We start from the raw sequence: 24,424 nt of genomic DNA, 5'->3' as shown, positions 1-24,424 counted from the left end.
CGGCTATCCAGGCATGCTAGCAGAGCATAACCTAGCCTTGTATGGTATAGTATAGCAAAGGGGTGGGAAAAGGAAGTGAGGGTGAGGAGGGGGACAGAGAGCATAGCATAAAAAGAAAGACAGAAAAGGAGAGAATCAAAGAAATAGAAAGTTAAAGAATGAGGAAGAAAGAAATATAAACAGAGACAAAGAAATAGAAGAGAGAAAAAGAGATGAAGAAAGAAAGACAAAAATAAAACTAAACAAAGAAGGACACCTGGCTCCACATTTCCTTCAGGCTTGGCATCACAAATGCGAAGCTGCCTTTATTTTTTCTTTTTTTACATTATGTCCAAATTGGTCAATGCATGTTCCTTTTATTTCTTTGTAATAAAATCATGCATTCAACTAGTATGAAGTCTTACTTGTACCTTTCCCATCTCTTCCATTGTTGTTGCAGTCAAACTATTTGTACATACGATTGCCAGATTCCTGGCCAACTTCTTATTTTGTGTGAATGCACATGCCATGTTTTGAAGGCTCATCAAAAACAAGCACTGTTACTTGTCCTTGAAAATGAGTTCCACTTACAAGCTCAATTAGTCTAACAGAACATGTTGCTGAGCTAGTTGGTTTATTACTTGAAGGTGTGCCGCTGAAAGGACGGGGACAAAGCGAAGACGTGAACTGGCATACACGGGTGCTCAATTAGCCATTTTGCTAGAGCCCAAAGGCAGGTGACTACCTATGCCTTGCCTAATATGCAACTTAAGGGACATACCTGAAGGAATCCAAACAAGACAGAAGTTCAGGGGAGATGGAGGCTTGGAGAGAAAAAATTCTTGAACAGGGAAATGCCACTGGAGCCAACGTTTCAACAAGCGAACTTGTCTTTGTGAAGGCAGCAACTGCCTTCCTCTAGCTGCTCCAACCTATATCAATAGCATTCACTTTCTCTTCTAAGACAGTTCAACAAAACTGGGCAAGATGGCGCATAGGTTTTGAGGAAAATTAAAGTGATACTTAACGAAAATTGGAAAAACTGACGAAAACATTGAAATTCTACACGGAAGACGCGACCATTCCGATAAAGCGAGTTTACGTATTTCACGTGTTTTTGAACAGTTGGCTGTATTTTTGGTAGAGTGTAAGCGCGCGGCAGCTGCACGCCAGCGCAAGTCGTGACGTCACATTTACCGCGGCGCGTGCACAGTGCACATGTTCCTGTCCTCCTCTTCCCTTTCTCCACCTCTCCTTTACATTTCACTCTCCCTTAGGGGCTTTACCCCAGCCAGGAACATTATTCGCTGCCGGTGCCGTTCGTACTGTTCTAGGAACCTTGGTGGGAGCTGAGCGGGTTGAGAGACGCGGGCGATGGCTGCCATTATTGGCATGCCCATTTCCGGTGCATGAAACGTCAGCCCCTCTAGTTTACAACGCGGCTGCTAGATGCAGCAGTTTGAGAAAAACGCATTAAAATTCATTATTTTCCTCTAGTTTCTGCCTGAAATGGAGGCTGTGTCTATCGATTTCAGCACCCAATATTTCAATTTGGTCGTAAATCTTGGCGGCAAAAGTTTTGATCAGTGTCTCTTTAAGTGCAGACCAGACACTCACAAAGCCGAGATACACAGGTCAGGCACTATGCCCCCCTGTACTGTGTATCTCATCTTTGTGAGTGCCTGTTTTGTGCTTAATCTTTCCCAAATAACCTCCTCTTCCCCTCCACTTTTGTGGATGGGAGAGAGTGAGCAAAGTGCAAACATACACCATACACGCTGCCAAGGAAGGCAGTTGCTGCGTTGACAAAGTCCGCTTGTCGAAAACGTTGGCTCTAGAGACATTCACTGTTTGAAGATCTTTTTCTATCTGAAGGAAGCAACAGAGGCTGAATTTTGCGTTACATTTACTTTCACACAGCCCACGAGAACTATGTACACATTATAGCTGTGTTGTCATGGCACGTACAAAAAAAGAATAGACAGCACTGTTTCACATTCTGAACACTCCAAAGTGAGTGGATGGAATCACAGCATTCAGCGAAGCACTTAGCGAGAGTCCAAGCACTTTTCTTGTGTCCACGGGGTCTATGACACCGTCATCCCAGATCCTGCGTCATGGAAAAAAAAACTGTTATGTACAGAACTAGAGCAAAGGCTAAAAGAAAGACATTATTTTTGTAAAACAAGGATGTTATTTACTATTACTTTTTTTTTTCATGCTGAAAAAAAAAGATTGTTTTTGGTTCTAGTTGGCTACACTGTCTGAATTTTTTTTAATGTATGCATTGCCTGCAGTTGTGGTTCAACCAGACTCGTTCGTAAATTCCCACAGGTTGTTGTGGTAGCAGAGTTTATGCACGAAATTAGTGACTGTCAAATAGACCTTGGTTTTGGGGGACCAAAGAAAACTGCTACTAAGAAGTGCTTCCTAGATGGGCAGTTGCTTTTGACCACACTGGTCTGTAAAGTGGAGCAGTTGTTATAGTGATAACATTACTTTTGAGGAGTGCTTCCACAATGCAGTTTTTTAAAAATTACTTGAGGCTTGAAGAACAGCGCATATATTTGTCTCAAAACGTCTTGTGCAGCTAAAAAGAAGTGTCAAGGTTTTATAAAAACAAGTGTAAGCCGTTTTCCTGCCATTATTCTTCGGTTATGCAAAAGAACTTAAGTTCAAACCACTTGGAATCTTAGTTTTTCTTGCTCTAGAGTCGAACCAAATTGGAAACACTTCCAGTTTGACGCTATAGTTATGTAGCAGTCAACAGACAGCAGTGTTAAAGTGAATGACTCCCTCAGGGGCAGAGTAGAAGCAAGCCTTTACAGCTGCAAAGTGAAGCAATAAGTTTTTAGATGCGAAGCAGCTTTTGCGCTGGGCTTTGTCCGTAGTTGCATTGACGACCGTCCGCTTTCTAAAACCTACCATAGCCATCTGTAACATATTGAGCGCGCGCTCGCACCAAGGAGAAGTCTTCTTCGTCTTTTTCTTCGACCACCTTGATGATGATATGTACAGAGCACTTTAGGGGCCCGGGCTGCCGTATGCTGTCCTAGCTTGACGTAACGCAGACAAAACCATGTGTGCTGGCACGCGCTAGCACATTCGGGCCTGTGTAAGGGGCTGGGTAAGACGCTGTGGCCTCTCCCCCTTACACTCTCTCAGCAATCGTGATGGCATCGGCGAACGAGATTCTGCAGACGCGCGATGAACTAATGCATTGTATTCTAGTCAGAACGCGCTGGCACACGCTAGTGCGTTCAGGCCTGTGTAAGGGGCTGGGTAAGACGCTGTGGCCTCTCCCCCTTACACTCTCTCAGCAATCGTGATGGCATCGGCGAACGAGATTCTGCAGACGCGCGATGAACTAATGCATTGTATTCTAGTCAGAACGCGCTGGCACACGCTAGTGCGTTCAGGCCTGTGTAAGGGGCTGGGTAAGACGCTGTGGCCTCTCCCCCTTACACTCTCTCAGCAATCGTGATGGCATCGGCGAACGAGATTCTGCAGACGCGCGATGAACTAATGCATTGTATTCTAGTCAGAACGCGCTGGCACACGCTAGTGCGTTCAGGCCTGTGTAAGGGGCTGGGTAAGACGCTGTGGCCTCTCCCCCTTACACTCTCTCAGCAATCGTGATGGCATCGGCGAACGAGATTCTGCAGACGCGCGATGAACTAATGCATTGTATTCTAGTCAGAACGCGCTGGCACACGCTAGTGCGTTCAGGCCTGTGTAAGGGGCTGGGTAAGACGCTGTGGCCTCTCCCCCTTACACTCTCTCAGCAATCGTGATGGCATCGGCGAACGAGATTCTGCAGACACGCGATGAACTAATGCATTGCATTCTAGTCAGAATGCGCAGGCACGCGCTAGTGCGTTCAGGCCTGTGTAAGGGGCTGGGTAAGACGCTGTGGCCTCTCCCCCTTACACTCTCTCAGCAATCACGTGATGGCGTCGGGGAACGAGATTCTGCAGACACGCGATGAACCTGCCTGGCGTGCTCCAACAAGAGTTCGGGACGAGTAACAGCAACAGCAACTACAGTGAATTCATGGTGTGCTCCACATGCAACGACGCGTTAACATCGGGAAAGATGCCAGGGGTGAACGGAACTTTAGGTTGACCCATGTGCTCCTTCACATCCCCACATGGTTCCCTTTAGTGGGAGATGGTAAAATGTTTGTACAGAGAATACTGCACCCATTGTCTTACTCAATAAGCTTCTAGACTCTTTATTACGCCATTTGTCCTTGCCTACAATGCAGCTGAGATGTCATTAAAGATGATATATGCAGGTATGCACAATGCACCTGGCAAGGTCAGCTATGATATCGCACACAAGAAAACTGGATGCAGAGAGGAAGACACAGTACATAACCTCTTCTTCTCTGTGCACACTTTTATTTTTACAGTGTGCTATAATATGAACTTATACAAACTCACCCAGCCAGTTCACCACATTGCTTCAACCATGATGTTAAACACGTACTGTCAGATCAGACAATCAGGCAATGCAGACAATTGAATAAAGGTGTATGCAGTAGAAAAGTGCACATACTTTATTTGCATTTACAACACACATGCACAACAGTAGATGAAACAATTCACAGTAAGAGAGGCAATTTTTCATTTGAGGTCTCCTTTGTATTTGCTGCCTTACTTAATGTCTACTCTCGTGTGCATACTCACCTTCTCGCTGTGATGGCTGGGAATCGGCATTTCTCTTCTTTTGCTTTAATTTATACCTTTGTAAGTTTAGTTTAATGAAAGCTACTACGCTGCACATGAAACAAGAGCAAGTCATAAATTATGTGAGATACTTACCTGGCGCTTGCGTAGTATGGGTTTCCTTCAGTCTCATACTTCTGAATTATGGGATCCCTAATGGCTTTCTCTTCTTCTTCTGTCCACTAAAAAGAAAAAAGATAGCGCACAAAAGCACCAATGTCATGCAGAATACCGATGACATACATTAAGTCAAGGAGGAAAGAAACGAACTCAGACGACGGCAAGACATTATGTTCTCGAATCCAGCTATGAAGGCCCCTGTTACCTGCATGTCCACCTTCATTCTCTTTAGACTGCCGTTTCCACTGCACCCTTTCACATGCTCACACCATAGTGCTACATCATGTTAGCAATGGTAGGGCTCGCACTGCGCTCAAGATGTGGTGACAAAGTAAAGCTTTCGCATACTGTCAACATTTATTACAGCGCACAGGTATGCAAGGTTTGGATGCCTCTGTGCACAGTACAAGCACAGAGATACCAACACTTGTTAACGAAGCCTACCGAGGCATAACTTCATGCTATGATGTCCTTTGCCCACTGATTCCAGTGATCCCTTGAAAAAAAGTATTTGTGGCTTCGTCCATGTTTATTACAGCAAAGCATAGCTGAGCTGGATGTGTTTTGACACTGCAGTGGTTGGACGGAGAAGAAGAAAAGGGAGGTGAGGGAGGGAATAATGTAAGATGAATGAGGAGGAAGGTGTGTGCAGGGCACAGTGTCAATTCACTGGTTGTTTTGGCGATGAAGTCATTCCCGCCACGTTGGATTTCCCACCACGCAGCCTGCACTAGGCTGCGACGGATGGGTTCACACCACAGTGGTGTATTTTACACTGATGCTCTGAGTTGGTATGATGCATAACACAGCAGTGATGGCTCTAAATGAAACAGCCTATTGATTAAAGAAATGCAGTACATGAAGCTGCTTTAGCCTAAATGTAAGAAACTCGATGGCAGCAAGAGGCAGCCAAGATAGGTGAACACGAGACTTCACTTGCAAGAACAATCATCTTTGGTCGTTTCTGCTTAACTTCTGACAACTTGGCCAGGTCCTATCCTACGCTTTTCTGCGTCCATGTGTTGATCATACACAACACATAGCACTGTAGTAGTCAAATGCTATTGATGGAGCTACTGTATTTTTATGCCATTCACCAATTATGTTCCCTCTGAATTACAACATTATCAAATCAAAGTCAAGATGCCTAAGCACAAGCAATCAAAGTCCTTGAGCCTGCTGTGCACAATACGGGCCATGGTGCACTGTTTGATATCACATTGACAGTATGCTTCCCACAGCACCAAAAAAAAAAATAAACACACCAAAAAAAGGCATGTGGCATGGATTGCACACAACTGTGAAATTATCTGTTTTTTATAACAGATTTCTTTCAAGCAGCCAGCAACAAGAATTGCATTAAAGAAGTGATATAGGCAATGGCATAGGGTTTCTACTTGGAAGTAATTTAATTTTTGCTACAAATGCTAAATCTTTCTCAGTGTCTAAAATGAGTAATAAGTTTTTTTTTTTTTTTGTTTCTAAGCAGATTTAAGGGCTTAATATTTTAAAGACTCTCACCGCACAAGAGCGGTCAGCCTTCGATGAGCTTGACTTCGAAGCTTTCACGCTATCTAGAGGCTAACACCGACTTAGACATAAGAGTCACCAAAGATTACTATAAATGCATTAGTGCCCAAATTAGCATCTTCCAATAGTGTGGAAGCCAGACTTTCTGGGAAAATTTGGTTTGAACACCAATGTATACTGCATTACTAATAGCTTCCAAATTTTCAATAAAATTTATGCATTCAGGCTCATCATATAATGTAACAAATTGTTGTGCCAAGTTTTTATAAAAAGCTAATTTTGTTCATAAAAAGCTTCATACATTGGTTTTTGACCTTCCAATTGGATTGATTGGATGCCTTCCGATCATGAAAATGCATGAAAGATGTGGTACTTGCTTCGAGCAAGCTTATTTGGAAAAATCCCTAAAGCAGGCAAAGTCTACAACAGCAAAGCGGTGAAAAAAGTAACTGCAGTCTGAAAGTAGTCTTTTGCTAGTCAGTTTGTGCTGTTTCGAGTTTGTTGATGCTTGTTTGTTGCATCTAAAAAAAATGTCATTAATAAAGTGACTATGTACCTCACAAAGGAGCTATACATCGCTAAAGCTTTGCAAAAATACGTCCTATTCCTATGATCTATCTTCGCAGTTTGTCTGTGAAATATTTATGAACATGAAAATGATTAAAGTTTGCCAGATGGCAGGAATGACGCTGTCACACGATGTGAAAACATATATACTAATTACCTACCTACATTAGTCATTACCGCCTTGCTTCAGTTTTGCACATGTGAGATAAGCTTTAAAGAATCAAATGCTTATTATTAGTACTTCATAATTACCTATTAGAGTACAGAAATTTACTGTATCAGTAGTGTTAGCCTCAGGTGATCAGCCAGATGAGGCAGAGCTGTTTTATCTACATTTTTTTTATAGACACAATTTTATAAAGAACATATTTGAGCACAAAAGAAAGCAAGTCATAATGTATAGTTGCCACAGGTAATGTTAAACAACCACACCACCTATGACAGAGAAGCAGTGTGTGCACAAATGTGTTCCAACAGGTGCGCAGCATCTGGCCACATTGTTGATGTGCTTTTGGCAATGTTCCAGGTGGCAAACAGCTGTGACATATCACGCAGCTTGAACACATGGCTTCCGGTGGTATTAACCTCATTAGCTGTCCAAATGATATACACAAAGCACTCAAGAGACTAGGATGTACAATTAATGTATGCACATACATACAATATATGCATGACTGTACTTTAATACACACGGTTTCGATTCTTGAACATTTTGCAAGGTCGGTTTAGCGATGAGGGCAAAGTCTGGCTGGCCTAATTAACATCACGATGCAATGTTTTCAATTAGAATAACCAAGTACTGCATGTTGCATACCATATAGTCCTTTATAACATAATGAACGGTCAAGTGTAGGAAAATTTTGGACTGCGTAAATAGCCCAGTTTAAGATAGCGGAAATGTAGAGCTGCCCCACGATATTTTACACTTTAAAATAGAGCGGGTGCAACATGAAAGATTGTAAAAATATTTTTTTTTACACCAGATCTGGAGAAAACGGTGAAACATTGCATTTGGTGTACATAAGAATTAGACTCGTTGTTCAAAGAGAATGAATTGAGCCCAATTTCCTTTTTTTTTTCCTGATGTTATTCTTAGTGACACCAGTAAAACTATCACACCAGGAAGTTCCCTTCGAAGTAAAACCTAGCATCATTTCTCTCAGCTTAGCCAAAATATCTATTTTTTTTTTCAAAAAAAGAAAAAAACACTGCTCATTCATTCGCTCACTGCAACTGTCACTGCTCATTCATTCAATCCCTCAGTCGTTTATTTAGTTAATTCATTCATAGATGGTGTAGACCCTACCTGCTAAGTTTAGTTAAAATATGCTTCAATGCTAGTGCATATTATTAAAAAACTTGCATTTTCATCCCATTAGCCATGTTATCGAGGATAAATAGGGCTAACATTTCTATAACGATTTCATTTCAATTCTCTTGGCATTTCATTGGTGGCTTAAGCGATGCCCGTGCCCATGTTAACTTCAGTACAAAATATGCAATTATGGTATGACAATGAGGCAGTACATGGTAATAAGCATGTACTTACAGGCTTCTTCTCTCTGGCTCTCTGATCCTTGGCGATGGTCGTCAATACGCCTGCTGCCTGCTCACCACCCATCACAGAGATGCGGGCATTCGGCCACATGTACAGAAACCGTGGCCTGTAACCCAAATGCAAAGTTGTGTGCACACATACAAATAGAAAGCGTGCTTAATGTTCAGTTTTTCCGACAGGACTAGACAAGTATTAGTAAAGAATAATACCGATTTTCAGTGCCAAAAAAGAATACCCAGTATTAAAATATCAGAATGCTGGAGAAAGTTCAGGTATAGAAGATTATAAAACACAGGGTGTGATACTGCTTCACAATGCTCCACAGGCTCTTATATTCTCTTGTTTGCTCAGTAAAAATCACCATTGCCGTCGTCAGCACCTGTTCTCGTTGTCTGTTCCGTCCTGTGTCCCACTCGCAAGCAATGCATGAAATTTCATCATAGCATCAACCAACTAGCTCAGCCTACAACCATAATGAAGCCTATCTTACGGTGCCCACAAATTTCTTAACTTTGTCACTACACCTAGCCCTTTGTTGTCCTCTGCCACACTTCACATCTCATGAGCATTTCTTTTTGGCTGTGGGAAACTGGACTTACGAGTAGGAGCGACCGCACATTCCGTAGTTGCCGGCACCGTAGGAACCGCCAATGAGAACCGTGAACTTTGGCACAGTCGCGCATGCTACCGCGGTGACCATCTTAGCGCCGTGCTTGGCAATGCCTCCAGCCTCAGCTTCCCGTCCAACCATGAAGCCTGCAGCACGATAGGCACATCATCATGCACACAATGCTGAGTCGCGGTGTGACAGATAGAGTTATCAAAGTGACGACGCAAGATTTTTAGCAAAATGCAGCTAAGACACTCTGCTCCTTCTACTTCATACATTAAAGACAAAAAAAAGGCCTTCGCTTACCAGTGATGTTTTGCAGGAAAATCAGGGGAATGTTTCGCTGGCAGCAAAGCTCTATAAAATGGGCAGCCTATAAAGTGAAAATTTTCTCACAATCAAAGTGTGCAAGTTCTCTTCAGTATAGTAAGGAATAGGTGTCACTATGTGCAAAAGCAACTTCATACAGTTCTTTGCTCTCTTTAATCACTGTCTTTAAAATGAGCTCTCCAATCGCCCAGAATTTCATTTGTTAACAAGATTACGTGTGTTAAAGCAGGTAAGTTTTCTCTAGAATACAGCCTCCACCAGGTAAAGTTTCCACACTTTACTTTTAATGAAGAACATGTCACAAATATTTGCATTCAGTCACTTCTATGAGCAATGTAGTGGTGTCGTGGACTACTGTAAAACTGCATCAGCTAAAGTGCAGTTTTACAGGAGTCCACAGGATGAAACTTACACAGTCAAATGTTGTCTTGTACAAGATGCAAAATAAAAAAACAAATTTATGCCAACCAGATCAAGTGCAAGCTATGTTCTGGGTCGCTATAACAAACGACTGTTCCAATCTTTTCCACTTCAAGATCATCATTAGTGCTCTGTGATTGGTTGTAATCTATTACAACCGATCACAGAGCACGAATGGTTGTAATCGCAACCAATCGATTACAACCAATGGTTGTAATCGATTGGTCTAATCTGCAATTGGTTGTAATTGGAATGTAATGAAAGCCACGAAGAGGATCGATCTCAAAATAGAATAAATTATTTCCAGTTGCGCAGTTTCGGTAGCCATTAGCCCTTTGCTAATGATAAAAGATATTTGGCCCATGCCAACACTGCCTATCTGCCACACTATGTTACTAAATCATGAAAATTCACCACATTAAACTGAGATACGCACATTAAACAGTGCATTAACACGGCAAAGAAAACTCCCTTTAAGAAGAGCTGGAGAGCCCTTCCGGAATAGCCCTTCCAAAAGAAATACAAGAAGATATTGTACTGGTATAGCGCACCTCAGTTTAAGCATGAAGAAAAGAGGCAACAGCGGAGAAGGAAACACAGGCAACAGGATGAGCGCTCATCCTGTTGCCTGTGTTTCCTTCTCCGCTGTTGCCTCTTTTCTTCATGCTCAAACTGAGCTGCGCTATACCAGTACGATATCATCATGCACCAACTTGCCCAATCTGCAGTACTTGTTGAAATACAAGAAGGTTGCCCAACATTTGTAATGCTCATTGATTGCTTCGGCACTGGCTAGGTGTAGCTGTCGGCGACAGTGGATTTATTTGTATTAGGGGTGTGCGAATATTCAAAATTTCGAATATTTTTCGAATAGTGTTTGCTATTCGATTTGATTCGCACTGGAATTTTACTATTCGAACTATTCAAACTTCCCAAAGACAAATACAGTCAACGTCCGATTGAAAGTGACCCCTTCAGCTGTTCAGTATGCTTCACCTCATTACACTCTCGTATTGCGGCAAAGCTGCCTTTCAAGCTCCGTTACGGTCGAACTTAGTCTAGACACAACGACCGATTAGAAGTGGTCCCTAGATTTTCAGTACGCTTCACCCCATCACACCCCCGCATTGCTGCAAAACTGCCTTTCAAGCTCCGCTACGGTCGAACTTAGCCAAGACACAGTCAACATCTGATTAGATGTGGTCCCTGGATTTTCAATACGCTTCACCCCCATCACACCCCCGCACTGCGGCAAAGCTGCCTTTCAAGCTCCGCTGAGGTCGCAAGTGTATTAACTCAAGAAAACGCTGGCTCCAACATGAAGATGAAAGATGTGGCAGAGGTGGGGGCTCAATTAATGCTCTTTTGGGCCTGAAATTTGGACAGGAAGTCTGAAAAATCGGACGCCAAAGCTCTTTAGCATCCAAAATTTCAGATGCTATTATATATCGATGTCTACGAGGCAGATTTGGGACTCCGGACTTGAAGAGAGCACACTCTTATCCGCCACATCAGTTGGGCTTCCACAGAAGTTGAAAGAGGAGGAGAGGCTGAGGAAATGGCAACTTTGCCTACCATGTGTAAAGTGTTATCGGCAACACTTTGGTTGCACCAAATCATGTCCATAAATAAAATTCTGCCTCTACATTGCGCTTCAACCTAGCAAAAAGAAACACTTTCATGTTGCTATCTCATAAGATTATGTTTAGGAATCCTCTACAACTTTTTTTTTTCTGCAATTTCGCTTCGAAGTATTCGAAAAATATTCTAGAAATATTCGAGAAATATTCGAAAAATATTCTATTCGATTCGCACTCACACTTCAATATTGGAATTCGCTTTGCACCCAAAATTTTGCTATTCGCACAGCTCTAATTCACATATAACAAACATTTTGCATGGTAGTACAATGCTGTCAACCATTTTAGCATTTTGACATTTATTTGCTAATGATGCATCATATTTAATGCCAATGCAACTGTCAACAAGTAACTCCACAGTAAGTAAGGAGAAGCGGACACAGGCACAGCCCTCGGGACTTCTGTGAGCTCCTTGGCTCATGTCAGCCAGGGAGATAAGGAAATCATGTCGGAGCAGGCAATGCTTATTCGTTCCTGCCAGAGTATCAATTCCTGTCGACAAGTATGAATATTTTCTAGAAGCACTAATGTCAACTATTTCATTAACTGTCATAACATAATAGTAAAAGTCAACAAGAGCATTTCGTACAATGACTCCATCTCTTGCGACTTACTTTTTGGGCCGACTCTGAAAATAGAACCCCATTGTTCGCAATAATACCAACGGGGAATCCGTATAACCTTCCAAAGCCTGCGAAATGAGACAATGAAATCAGCCAGCAGGAAGATGCAATTTACAGTAATAAAAACTTACAGAAAAAAAAAATCAAATTTTAATTAGTCACCTGTAACAAGTGTCTCTCCATACAAAGCTTTGAATTCGTCAAACTTGCTTCCATCAACTATTCTTGCAATAACCTGTAAAATAGTAGGTGCAAGACAAACTTCAAATTTTGGAGAAACGTTGTGGAGAAAAAAAAAAAGTTTTATGATTTCATAGGGGAGGCACAGGAGACGTTTCGAAGCCAGACAAAACAAAATTCCAAAGCTACTGCTATTAAAGTCTGCGATTCACCATAAAAGGTGACAGGAAAAAGATGTGCACATCAGCTCTTTAAATATGTGCAGTGATTTTTTTCTTGAAGAAAGGAAAGAATGACTTCCAAGTGAAACCGCTAGCATCATGACTCATGATAGTAAAGTGGTACTAAACTCTATCACAAAGAAAAAAAGCACTATTCAATGTACTCGTGTGATCTAAACGGTAAAGTAAGAAGCCTTTACTTTTAGAAAAGAGAACATACTAAGTTCAACTCCTTTAATTACAAGTGCCAGAGATAACAAGCAACTATTTTTGACCAGTTCTAATAAGCACGATATTACAACTGCATAGCACAAGAAAAGCATGTAAAAGTAGTACCTCTCGCACATCGTATGGTTTCTTGAGATTGTCCCCCACAATACCATATATATCATCGAGATCTAATGCTGGCTCCTCAACCTCCGTAGTCACCATCTGCAAACAAATGTCAAGCTTTTTTTATACACAAGGAAGAAACAAAACAATAGTTTATAATAATTGTGCCGTGTTTGAAGATTTTTTTTGTATTAGTGAGCGGTTACAACTAATTAGCAAAGAGGTGCAATCAATGCAGCTTAGCTCTCTGTCATAATTTCGCGACATGAAGGCAAATGTACAGTCGCATTCAATATGAATCATAACACGAGGGCCCATGGCTGAAAGGGCCCCAAGCCTGCATGATGACACCAGTAACACGTTAAATGGGTTTACAAAATGCAAATAATTGGAACAATTTTTAGGTAATTAACAAATTCTTCTTACGTCAACACTGCCATATAATGTTAGAGCCACTTTTGAGCATGGGAACCATGGCACAACTCATATTGAGCACAACAATAGATTTCTCAGTCAGCAAATACAAGGAACTGCACTAAATAATATCATTGCAAAGTTTTAATGCATGTGAGGTTTTGTAACACGACATTTTCACTCTTTTTTCATTAGGAATTTGAGTCCGTGATGCCAAAGCAGCAACATGAGGTGACACGAGGTACTTAACAATCACGGCCTTTCTTAAAAGCCCCCACTAAACGTTAACATTAAATTACGTTTTCTGATAGAGTGGTCACCTGAGTCGGCTTTCTCCGGTTCAAATTGCCGACAATCCGCCGTGTTATGTGCAGCGCGTGAACTTCATCATTGGCGTAATGGTCTGCTACACCTGATAGCCTGAAATCAGAAAAAAAAATGAATGAATTATTTTGGAGCTTTGTCAAAAATTATAATGAGACAAGCTTTAGAAAACAGTAGGAAGTTTTTAATTAAAATTGTTCTTGTTTAGCTTCCCACGTAACTTGGAAGCCAGGAGCCATATTAAGTTTTTCACTCTTCTAGCATTTTAACATTATCCAGTGTAATGCCAAGCTTTTGCTATACTCAGTACTGGACGCTCAATACAACAGGCAATGTGAAGTTACTAGTATAGCAATCAAAGGAAAATAATTGTTGTGTAGTATGACTCCAGAAATCTGTCACAGAAATCTTTCACATTTAAATGTCAGGGGATATTAAGGTATGCATGTCAAAGCAACACAAAGGCATCAACCACAAGAAATTGAGCATACTAAATTAACTGCAATGGCTATGGACACAATAACATAATAGGAACTGATGGACAGGTAGGTGAGCCACGATATGGTGGAAGCAGGGCACTTGAAAAACTTACATTCACTAACACATCAAAATGTGTACATCTGATTGCTTTTTCTTTCCATGTGTGAGTGAAATTGTGTTTTTCAAGTGACCTGATTCCACTATATCACATAAACATAACATGAAGGAAAGAAGTCGAAATCTTAAGGGCTCGTTTTTCTTTGTTTTACACAATATTAATGAGCACTAACAGACAATAATGCCAAGGAAAGTATAGGGGATGTTATTAGGAGTAAATGTAAGGTAAATGTGAAGAAAGAAAAGTGGTCGAAAAGATAACTTGCCGCGGGCAGGGACCGATCCTGCGACCTTCAAATAACGCGTCCGATGCTCTACCAAATGAGCTACCGCGGCGGCCATCCCCCCCGTCCACTTTATGGGGTATATATGAACATTTAAACGTGGGAGTGTCAGTCAGCGCCGCCAGTAGCCATGACGTACGGCGAGTGTGGAACACTCTTTTTCTGCCTGTTGGCGTCACGTAGTACGTGAACTTATTGCCAGCTGGCCGCTGACCAATAATCCCTCACATACTACCTGAAAGCATTAAGTCTGCCAGAACGAGACCCTCGCTATGAATGAAGGAAAGAAGTCGAAATCTTAAGGGCTCATTTTTCTTTGTTATACACAATATTAATGAGCACTAACAGACAATAATGCCATAACATAACATGCAATACAGCCACAGCCTTCTGAAATGCGGTTTCCTTGAAATGAAAACAAATGCTGCGTGTTCTCTTGTAGCAAACACAATGCAAACTTCTTTGTGTGCAGTCACTTGACTTAGAAAACACTTCACATTATGTTTCCAAGCCATGCTTCAAATACTCGCGCTAGTCACCAATTTCATGCTTCAACATGAGACAGCTCACCCACCAAGTGACTGACACGCACAGGAATGCCAACCTCTCTTTATTTTTATTTTCTGCTAGGGGCATGCAAATGGGCATTCAAGGCAAGATAAGCCGGTCACTGAAGAAGCAAGTGCAAATTAATAAGAATAATGCTGACATTGCAGAGGTCTATTCAACTACTGCGTGCATCAAGTTTACCGAACAGTTTTATTTAACCATCAAAACCACAACATTAGTGGAAAAGCAAAGATATTATGGCTAAGCATTTAACATAAACAGTGCATTGCAGCCTCGATTTAATGCTTCATTATTTCTCTTATATGGGACCATAAACACAAACTTCCTCAATGAGCATATTTAGATGGTACCAAGCTCGTGCTTCCTCTTAATGCTAGCAAACGTGAATATTTAGCGCTATGTCATCAACTAGAGTACATAGCGCATGCTAAATGTGCTCATTATCGTTACTGCAATTTTGCCATTTATCTTGCTTGTAAACAGCCCCAAACGCACATCCTTTGTAAGTCAAAATTTCGTACATCATCCAATAATTTAGTACTTGTTTATTTGACCTGCCTTCAAATTCAACCACATTCAAGTCCAATGTGTACTCATGCACTTTAAGATTGCGCCTTTTTAGTTAACGCTGGGTAATTTGAACTAGTGTTGTTTGTGCCAATGGGATAAACTGATGGTACTAGTTTATTGCATGGACATTTTACAACAGTGTTATCTACGACTTGGTTAACTACTTTTCAGTGTTCATAGCCATAGGTGAGCACTGAAATTCGTCTACGGAAAACCCAGATTTCTAAAGAACTTTCAGCATTCGAAATCGAGAAAACGTGTGTAATCACCGGCAATGGACGTCAGCGCCACCCAGGTCTTCAGCACTGATCTCCTCCCCAGTTGCGGCTTTAACCTGAAACAAAACAAAGCATCTCTATATGACTTCAAAACCAAGCTCAACAGCTGGCACTGATTAAATACAGAAAACGATTTCTTTTAGAAAGGAGCTTTGATCATAATGAAGTTATAATTGCAGTGTCAGCAGCACGACAAGCAATGTGGCTGCTCAGAGAGACAATATCCTACTTTCGGCACCAAACCAGTTGGTGACGTCATCGACACAGAAGTAGTAATGGTGTGCAACAGTTTATCTTGTAAGCTCCATGCAGTAACCTACAGCTAGATTTACAACACAGCTACAGTGATTGATCTGATGCTCCATCAAAAAATCTTTTACAGCTCAATCGCATGAGACCGTGCTTTGTTTTCATACTTGCTCTATTATATCCATCTATTATTATCCACCCGTATGGCCAACATATCCCACTAAGTGTTTAGCAGGGCCGTGCAGGTTATCACCAGCTAAACCAAAGCTGATGCTACGATTTGTCATGGATCATGACAGCAAAAGAACTGATTGATAACTCTTCATTCCGAACTAAAATGGTTTGTTAGGTCCATTTAAGTTTCAATGACAATCATAATTACTTCATCATATCCATTACTTGATAATAACCCGATTCCTTACCACAATGACTTGTTTGCAGTCATACATGTAAAAAGTGTCACTTTTCGTACTTCGCTCACTGCCACATGCGCGCTCAGCGATGCACACTATGTATGAGGCTTGAAGAAACATAAGCAATAAAACATAAGGCATACCAGTGGAGGCCCCGCCAGAAAGATGGTGCCTTGTTTTCGCACAATCACAGCTTCATCTGACATGGCAGGCACATACGCACCTCCAGCAGTGCAACTTCCCATCACCACAGCAATCTATGCGAAAGAATAAAACATATATATATACAGCTAGAAATAATGCTGCTTTGATATAGCAATGGCCATAATCATATCCAGGGGACGCACTAACTAGCTAAAAATGGTGCACTAAGCATGGAATGTAACCAGATCGGCTACCCATTATTATCCACAGGTGCAGTGTGGTCATTAAGTTCAAGCAAGCTATTCACAATGCGATCATGAGGTCAAAGCATGTGTACTACGAACTACATAAGGTATGATAAACTGCCACAGCTATTATGGCAGCTATACTACATAACCAACACAGAATTTCAGAGATTTCTCACTGCTTTCCCTGTGCTATACTTCTGATTGTACATCAAACTTTCTCTATGTCTAACAAAGGAGCATGCTGTCTCAAATGATGGTGTTCGTACTGATGAGCACTGGTGTAATAAACTATGGCTTTCATAATATACATCCCCAGTAGCATAATTTCACCACCTTTGAATATGTGCCAGCTTCTTGCACCCCTATAATGCTCTCATCACTTTACATTACATCAGTAGAAGACACTTGACAGGAAATGTACATGCCATAACCTGTCAAAGTCAACATCAATAGCTGAAAAGCATAGCAAGTTGAGCAGCCTGGCAAAATTGCCTGTTGACAAGTAGTAAACAGCACAAGGACAGAACAGTACGAAAGTAAAACACTCCTCCTTGTCAATAAAGCAAAGTGCTATAAGTCTCCAAAAGCTTCATAACGGATTTCATTTCAAAGCAGGCACGCAGGCAGGGGGGGGGGGGGGGCAAGGGACCCCCCCCCCCCAAAATTCGTCCGACCTTCTATATTCCCAGGCAACTTTTTTGTTTCTTTTTGCAATTTCTTTCAAACAATTAGGCCTTACCCCCCCCCCCCCAAAAAAAAATCCTGGCTACGTGCCTGTTTCAAAGCATTAATATCTGCAAGGCCTGTGGGAGAGCACGCGCGCCCATTTCCTTTCCTAATTAACACTGGCGTGATCGCGAACTGATGGCGGGAGCCAAAGGGGCTACTAGGAGAGGAGCACCGTCGCCCCTTTCCAGGCAACCCCTTCTTTCCCGTCGCTCCTCGCGCCAATCCTCGTGTTCCTGCTTGCGGGAAAGGGAACTTACCCCTGCGAGGGAAACAGCCCTATCAGTGGGGAGGGAGACGGGAGGTGGATAAAACAGCCGACCAGGCAGGGGGACGGCCTCTCTTGCTCTGCTGACCTTCCGGGAACCACATCACTGCCCCAAGGCCAGCGAGCCGACCATCGACCGAAGGTGTAAGCGTTACCCTTTGTTTTCTACTAGAGTGGGCTATCGCTCTACGCGACATTTACGCGTTTCTGCTAGAGTAGCAATAAAGTGTTGTTTGTTGTTCTAGCCTGTCGCCTTATTCGCCCGAACCCGTCGTAGCTGCGATGACTCGCGCTATGGGAAGGGGACGTTGACACGTGCACGGTATGACTATTTGCGGCTGGGACCGGAGCTAGGCTTCTGCACCAGCCGTGCATAGAGCGGACCCCTTCAGGCCTTCCCTTCTAGCACTCCACCACTGTTGCCTGGCCCTAAACTCTAATGTGCTACAAAGCTGCTTCCTATTGCTCATGATTGTGTGCTTTGTCACACTCATGACATGAAAACCAAAAGCTTATCTGTTTTACTACAAAATTAAATAAATAATTATTGGGGTCTCACATCCAAGAACCACAATACGATTGTGAGAGACGCTGTAGTGGAGAGCTCTGGAATTACCTGGGGTTCTTTAAAGGGGTCTTGAAGCACCCCTTGGGCATGTTGAAAAAACACATCCTGCGGAAAGCTGACATGGCTATAAACTGCTCTGTAAAATATTACAGTCGTGCGCGCCGCGTAAAAACCACAAGCAGAGCGCGAAGTTGCCGTTTCCTCAGGCGCCCTCTTTTCAAACAGAGGCCGGTTCTCACTCTCGTCGGTGGGCGGGGCGTCTGCACGTTGACGTCGCGGAGACATAGCATGCATATTGGCCGATAGCCGGATGAGATGCGCTTCTTGCCACGGGGTGCTGCCACTTGCCCGCGCCGCACTCCTCAGTCTGCTAACTTTACACGGTAGCCGCACTCACGCGTGCGAATCACAGCGGTAGAGCGATCGCGTTTCATGACGCGCGCTGACGTAACTTCTTACCCCCTGCCATCCCTCCCTGTCTAGCTTCCAGTGCGCTCGTCGGCACGAGAAAAGAGAGAAAGCGCTGAGAGTGTGCGCCAAACCCCCGTAACTCCGCTGATTCTTCACGGATTCAAGAAATTTTTGCGGCAATTGATTCGGGAGGCAGTAAACTCCCATACTAAGGTCATTAGATCATTACTTGGAAAAGTGGTTCATGACCCCTTTAACGTGCACCTAAATCTAAGTACATGGGCCGCTAGCATTCGCCTCCATCAAAATGCAGCCACCACAGCCGGGATTCGATCCCAAAGCCTTCAGGTCAGCAGTCAAGCACCATAACCACTAGACCACCGTGGCGGGTGACCACAGAATTATGAGTTTCCAGCGCTGCTCTGGACACAAATCTGAATTAACATGTTAATTAGCATAAATGCTAATGTCTTAAGAAGTGTTTGAGGAGGTTGCAGAGTGCTTTGAACTCAAGTTAACAAAAGTGATGTTTTCAGCTAAGAGTACAACCAGAGTAAAACACTGACTGTGAATGACTCGGGTACAATTTCGTCATGTCAATGTTCCAACTGTGTTGGCAGCGAATGTTATGTGCAGTTTACCTGAGGGATGCCCATGGAAGACATGTTGGCCTGGTTGTAGAAGGAGCGGCCGAAGTGCATTACGTCCGGGAACACTTCGTCCTGTTTTGGTAGAAAGGCTCCACCAGAGTCGACTGCCCGCAAGCGAGAGAGAAGAATAAAGCGTTGCACATTTTGTGACATAAGCGGGCCTAAAGATCACATGCTTTCTACTTGAATCACCTAAGGTAGAACATATTATTATGCTTAGAAAGGGTCAACTGTTAGGCTGGTCGGCATTGCACATGTATAAATGCAAATTACTGCAACAATGTCACATACACAAGGAGGTACGGAAGTGTATGCAAGACATGTACTTACCAGAAAAGTGCCTAGAAAAGATTTTTTTAAATAAAGAGGAACAACAATGAACTGTCATATTGTAATTGTCCTAGTGGAATATTATGCAAATAATGGAGAGATAAGTTCTGATATAAAACTGAGAAATTTAAACTGTAACGTCACAATGAGAAATGCTGTAAGCAAGCAATCTATATGAGCATGTGTGCGCATGATCTTGAAGGTGAATTTTATTGTCGTCAACTTGGGTGCACTGAAGGCAGCATAGTTCAATTGCCTGCATGAGACCTAGCAATTTACAGATGTGTCATGGAATACAGAAAGTTTTGTATGGACGTTATTGTGCCTTTACAAACCCTTGTTGATAATTTTATCAAAGAAACATCTTATATGACCTTCTTGTCACTTATAAAACATAACTTTATACCATAACAGCAAATTGGACACTACGTATATTTTTACATTTAAAATGTGTCCAACATTACTTTGCAGTAAGACGTTCCTTATGCACTTATTATTCAGTCTACAAGTAATCATGCAAGACAAGTTCACATTTGTTCCCTTTCCTTGGAAAAACAGTACAAGACAGGTGAGAAGTGAAAAGTAGAAAACATGACACAAGTGCTTACTTGTTGCTGACATTTATCTGAAAAAACATATGGTGTATATGTACTTTTAGAGAGATCTACCCCAAAACTTGTCAATGCCTGATGTGAAATGTTCGTAAAATAATTTTTTCCGATTCTGGGAACCAATAATGTGAGATCTGCGTTTGCTTTTCCTTGCCTCGTGTATACATGGGCCATGAGATGCATATAAACCATATGTTTTCTCCAAATAAATGTCACTTGCAAGCGAGTGCTTCCGTCGTGTTTTCTGGTCTTTAGTCTTTATCTCTGTTTAAAACTCTTTTCCCAAGATGAAACTACGGCCCAACTTGCTGCTTTATTCTATTTTGCATCACAAAATAAGCTCCTGGTGTGAGCTTCAACGCTACAAAAAATACCCGACAAAGCTGTCACACCAATATGGAGCCATAACAGCAATCAACAATGCAAGCTTTCTTGTTTGTATTATTCTCACATAAGGTGTTACCAGACAATAGCTTACCAAGGTAAATGCAAGGCAGGTTGTTCTGCTGAGCAATCTCCTGTGCCCGGAGCTGTTTCTTGACTGTCAGTGGGTAGTAGGTACCACCTTTCACGGTGGCATCGTTGCCCACAATCATGCACTCTGTCCTGTTTTGAAAGAAGAAAATTTTTTTTATTGGGATGCTAGCTGGTCATTTGTACAATGATGCATACAGGAGCGTCAAAGACTGGATGCAACATGCTACATTTATACAGCAATGTATCAGGTTTGCCTCATGTAAGTGCATTATATGAACAGATCGATCTGGTTGATCAGGGTGGATGGATTAAACTACTGAAACTGTGGACAAGCCGGCCTTGACTTTGAGCAGTGGCTTAATACTACGGAAGCTAAATACTGTCAGTTGGAATATCTGAAGGCTCAGGTTACTTCCTTTTTAATCTGTTAGTGGATTTGGAATTTGTCTTTAGTGTCCCTATAGAGAGGACCTGTAACACACATACTTTGGTTCATTCTTAAGATTGGAAAGGCAATGCCAAAAAACAAGGCCAAAGAAAGAACATGTAGACAGAACTGCACCTGTCCTGTCTACATATATTCCTTTTTCATTGGTATTACTTTACATTGCCTGCCCGACATATTTTAACATTAGGTTCATTAGAGGATATGTTTATGGACATCTTGGTGAAATATAGCTCCTTTACATGCAGCTGAGAGCACACAAAGTAATCTGACTGGATGTTTACCCCTTTTCTTCATGTTTCTAAAAGCCCCTGCAACTTTGTGTCCTTGCTCTTACACATCTGTAAACACAATGCTCTCTTGGCATATATTTAAACATCACGATAAAGCACTGCCTCTGCAAAAAACAAATGCAGATAAATTTAACTAGAAGGTTTTTCTTACAGTCTTATTTACTTGCATTGAAAGAAGGTAGGTGTGCAGACATGAACGTGATGTTCTTCTGTAATGAATACCTATCAAGTAGCTCAACTTTCTGTCGTTCTTATGTCTTTACTTCATTTACATAGTGTACGCTTCTGTACCATTAAGCTATGTTCATGACGCTACCTGCCAGCTTAGTGGCCACGCCTTTGCGTTGCAGTGCTCAAGGTCACAGGTTCTATTCTAGTCAAAACAGCTGTGTTTCGTTTTTTGGCCGAATACAGAACTGCTTGAGTACTTCGACTGAGGTCCAAATTAACGAAAATTCCAGGTGGTCAAAATTAATCCAGGATGCACCACTACGGCATGCCTCATAATAAGATCACAGTTCTGGCATGGCGCACTCACGAACCCAATAACCTTCAGCTGGTATGGCAGCGATGCCTTCTAGAGGTGGGAAGTGACTCCATGATGTAGGTACACAAAGATGAGGTCATCTGATATTACAGAGTCGCACGATGATGGCCAAAGCATTGTGGACATCGTTTCCACGGGCGTGGCAACAGCACAGCTCAAAGCACAGTTCAAATGGCAAAAAATAATAGGAAAATCAAGAGGATGTGGGAGCTGCAGCAACGGATTGCCAGCAACTACATTCACACAAGGTGCATTGAAAAATTTACGTAACAAAAGATTTGTGAGTAGATGCCTTGTTCCTGTCTAACATATTTCCCACATTCTACATGAGATTTTGCAGGCTTTTCAGAAATTTTTTTTATTGCCCCGCCACGGTGGTCTAGTGTTTATGGCGCTTGACTGCTGACCCAAAGGTCGCGGGATCGAATCTCTGCCACGGCGGCTGCATTTTTAATGGAGGCAAAAATGCTTGAGGCCCGTGTACTTAGATTTAGGCGCACGTTAAAGAACCCCAGGTGGTCGAAATTTCGGGAGCCATCCACTACAACGTCTTTCATAATCATATTGTGGTTTTGGGATGTTAAACACCAGATATTATTATTAGAAATTTCTTTATTCAAAAAAAAGTAAAGACTCTGTTGCCTGTATAGCTTCCAAAGTTGTTTAATGTGAACAAGTCCATAAAACAGTTCGGGATAACTCTATTCATGGTAACATACACATCTGTGCACTCAAGTGTCCTTACTTTTTTTGTGCGTTGGCCCGAACTTCACTTTGGCATAATGCTTAAAGTCTGCCAATTTTCGACATGCTGCAAGCATAAACTCAGAAATCTATACATGTAAGCCTCTACTAGGTGAAGTAGATTGACTCGATGATGATACTTTACCCTGGGCACCCAAGAAGATATAATGCAATAAACTAATAAGCCAGAGCTTACCCACAGACCCTGCCAATGCCTGTGATGATACCCGCAGCAGGAACATTGTCCTTCCCGTAAACATTGAAGGCTGCAAGCTGAGAGAGCTCCAAGAATGGGCTCCTGTAGAGAATAATCAACAAGAGACAGCATATATCAAAGCTTGGTAGACACTTCTTTTTCAAACTCTTATCTAATAATGTTTGGTAGTTATACTCACCCAGGATCAAGTAATGTGTCTATTCGGTCTCGAACCATAAGTTTGCCTTTTGAAGTGTGCCGTTGAACGGATTTTTCATCACCTCCTATTGAAAAGAAGGCAGAACGAATACGTACAGGAGTTCTACATTTTTTAGCGAAAGTTTTAGACTTTATAAAAATTTTTGTCGGTCAGTTGGCCGTAGTTACACTGGTTCAACGAGTGAGACGTCGCTGACACTGTAGAAGAAATTGTGACAACAAGAGGGACAAATACAGGAAACGCTGTGGATGAATGCGGATAATTTCGAGTAACTTCCTGTTATGTCGTTATGTTTACGTATAATCTGACCATAGCTGCGTCTTGAATAGTTTGTCGAAATGTCAAAGAACGAACAACATTAGTTAAATAGCTGTACGTTCCCAAATCAGACCCCCAGGAAAGAAATAGAGACCATCCATACCTTTCGAAATCTCATCCACGGTGCCCTTTAGTTTGTCAACCAGCGCTTTCATACGTCCATAATTTTCCTTTAAAGAGAGTAAGGTTATATCATCGTTAGCGAGTGACAACACACAACATAAGTAAAGAAAGTCCGCAAAGAAACACGAGCGATGGTGGCACGAGTGGGCTGAGTTCCGGCGTGACCATACGTCAACACGCGATGTTGGCATGCTCGCTTACCTGAAACTCGGCCGAATTCTTATCTTGAACAGTGCCGATCGTGCTGACAGCATCGAGGTGATACGTTCTTCGTTGCCTTGGAACGTGTTTTACGTGCGTTAAGACGCGCCTTGCATAGCGGCTTAAATACATATTTAATACCGGCAACTTGTAGCGAATCACTTGAGATCACTCGCGAGCCCCGGGGCTAAGCGAAAGCAGCCGAGAAAATTGATGTCGATGTCGGTGCGGCAACGCTACAAAAAGAGCAACTGGTTTTTAATAGAAATTCCGCACGCTCATTTTTCTCCCGTGTGCTCATAGATTTGAAATACAGGGAGCACGCCACTGGAACTCACGTATGCTTTCACGTAGTTTTGTTGCA

At 42.2% G+C, this 24,424-nt stretch overlaps 1 protein-coding gene across 1 annotated transcript; it reads right to left on the bottom strand.

Moving 5' to 3' along the window:
• Nucleotides 1-1,868: 1,868 nt before the first annotated feature.
• On the bottom strand, nt 1,869-24,262 carry LOC119394115 (methylcrotonoyl-CoA carboxylase beta chain, mitochondrial). The gene is made up of 17 exons (XM_037661364.2): nt 24,061-24,262; nt 23,840-23,906; nt 23,398-23,482; nt 23,199-23,300; nt 20,975-21,102; nt 19,547-19,659; nt 16,684-16,797; nt 15,870-15,934; nt 13,576-13,675; nt 12,845-12,940; nt 12,270-12,342; nt 12,099-12,175; nt 9,401-9,467; nt 9,084-9,240; nt 8,476-8,590; nt 4,806-4,891; nt 1,869-2,089 (listed from the first exon to the last, which is right to left on the bottom strand). The coding sequence occupies exons 1-17, from the start codon at nt 24,190-24,192 to the stop codon at nt 1,972-1,974; spliced, it is 1,695 nt and encodes a 564-aa protein (XP_037517292.1). The 5' UTR covers nt 24,193-24,262; the 3' UTR covers nt 1,869-1,971.
• Between the last annotated feature and the right edge of the window lie 162 nt (nt 24,263-24,424).

Source organism: Rhipicephalus sanguineus, chromosome 5 (assembly GCF_013339695.2).
Source record: "Rhipicephalus sanguineus isolate Rsan-2018 chromosome 5, BIME_Rsan_1.4, whole genome shotgun sequence".
Classification (NCBI taxonomy): Eukaryota; Metazoa; Arthropoda; class Arachnida; order Ixodida; family Ixodidae; genus Rhipicephalus; species Rhipicephalus sanguineus.
Note: the sequence above shows the minus strand (reverse complement) of the source record. Positions and strands in the feature narration are given on the sequence as shown.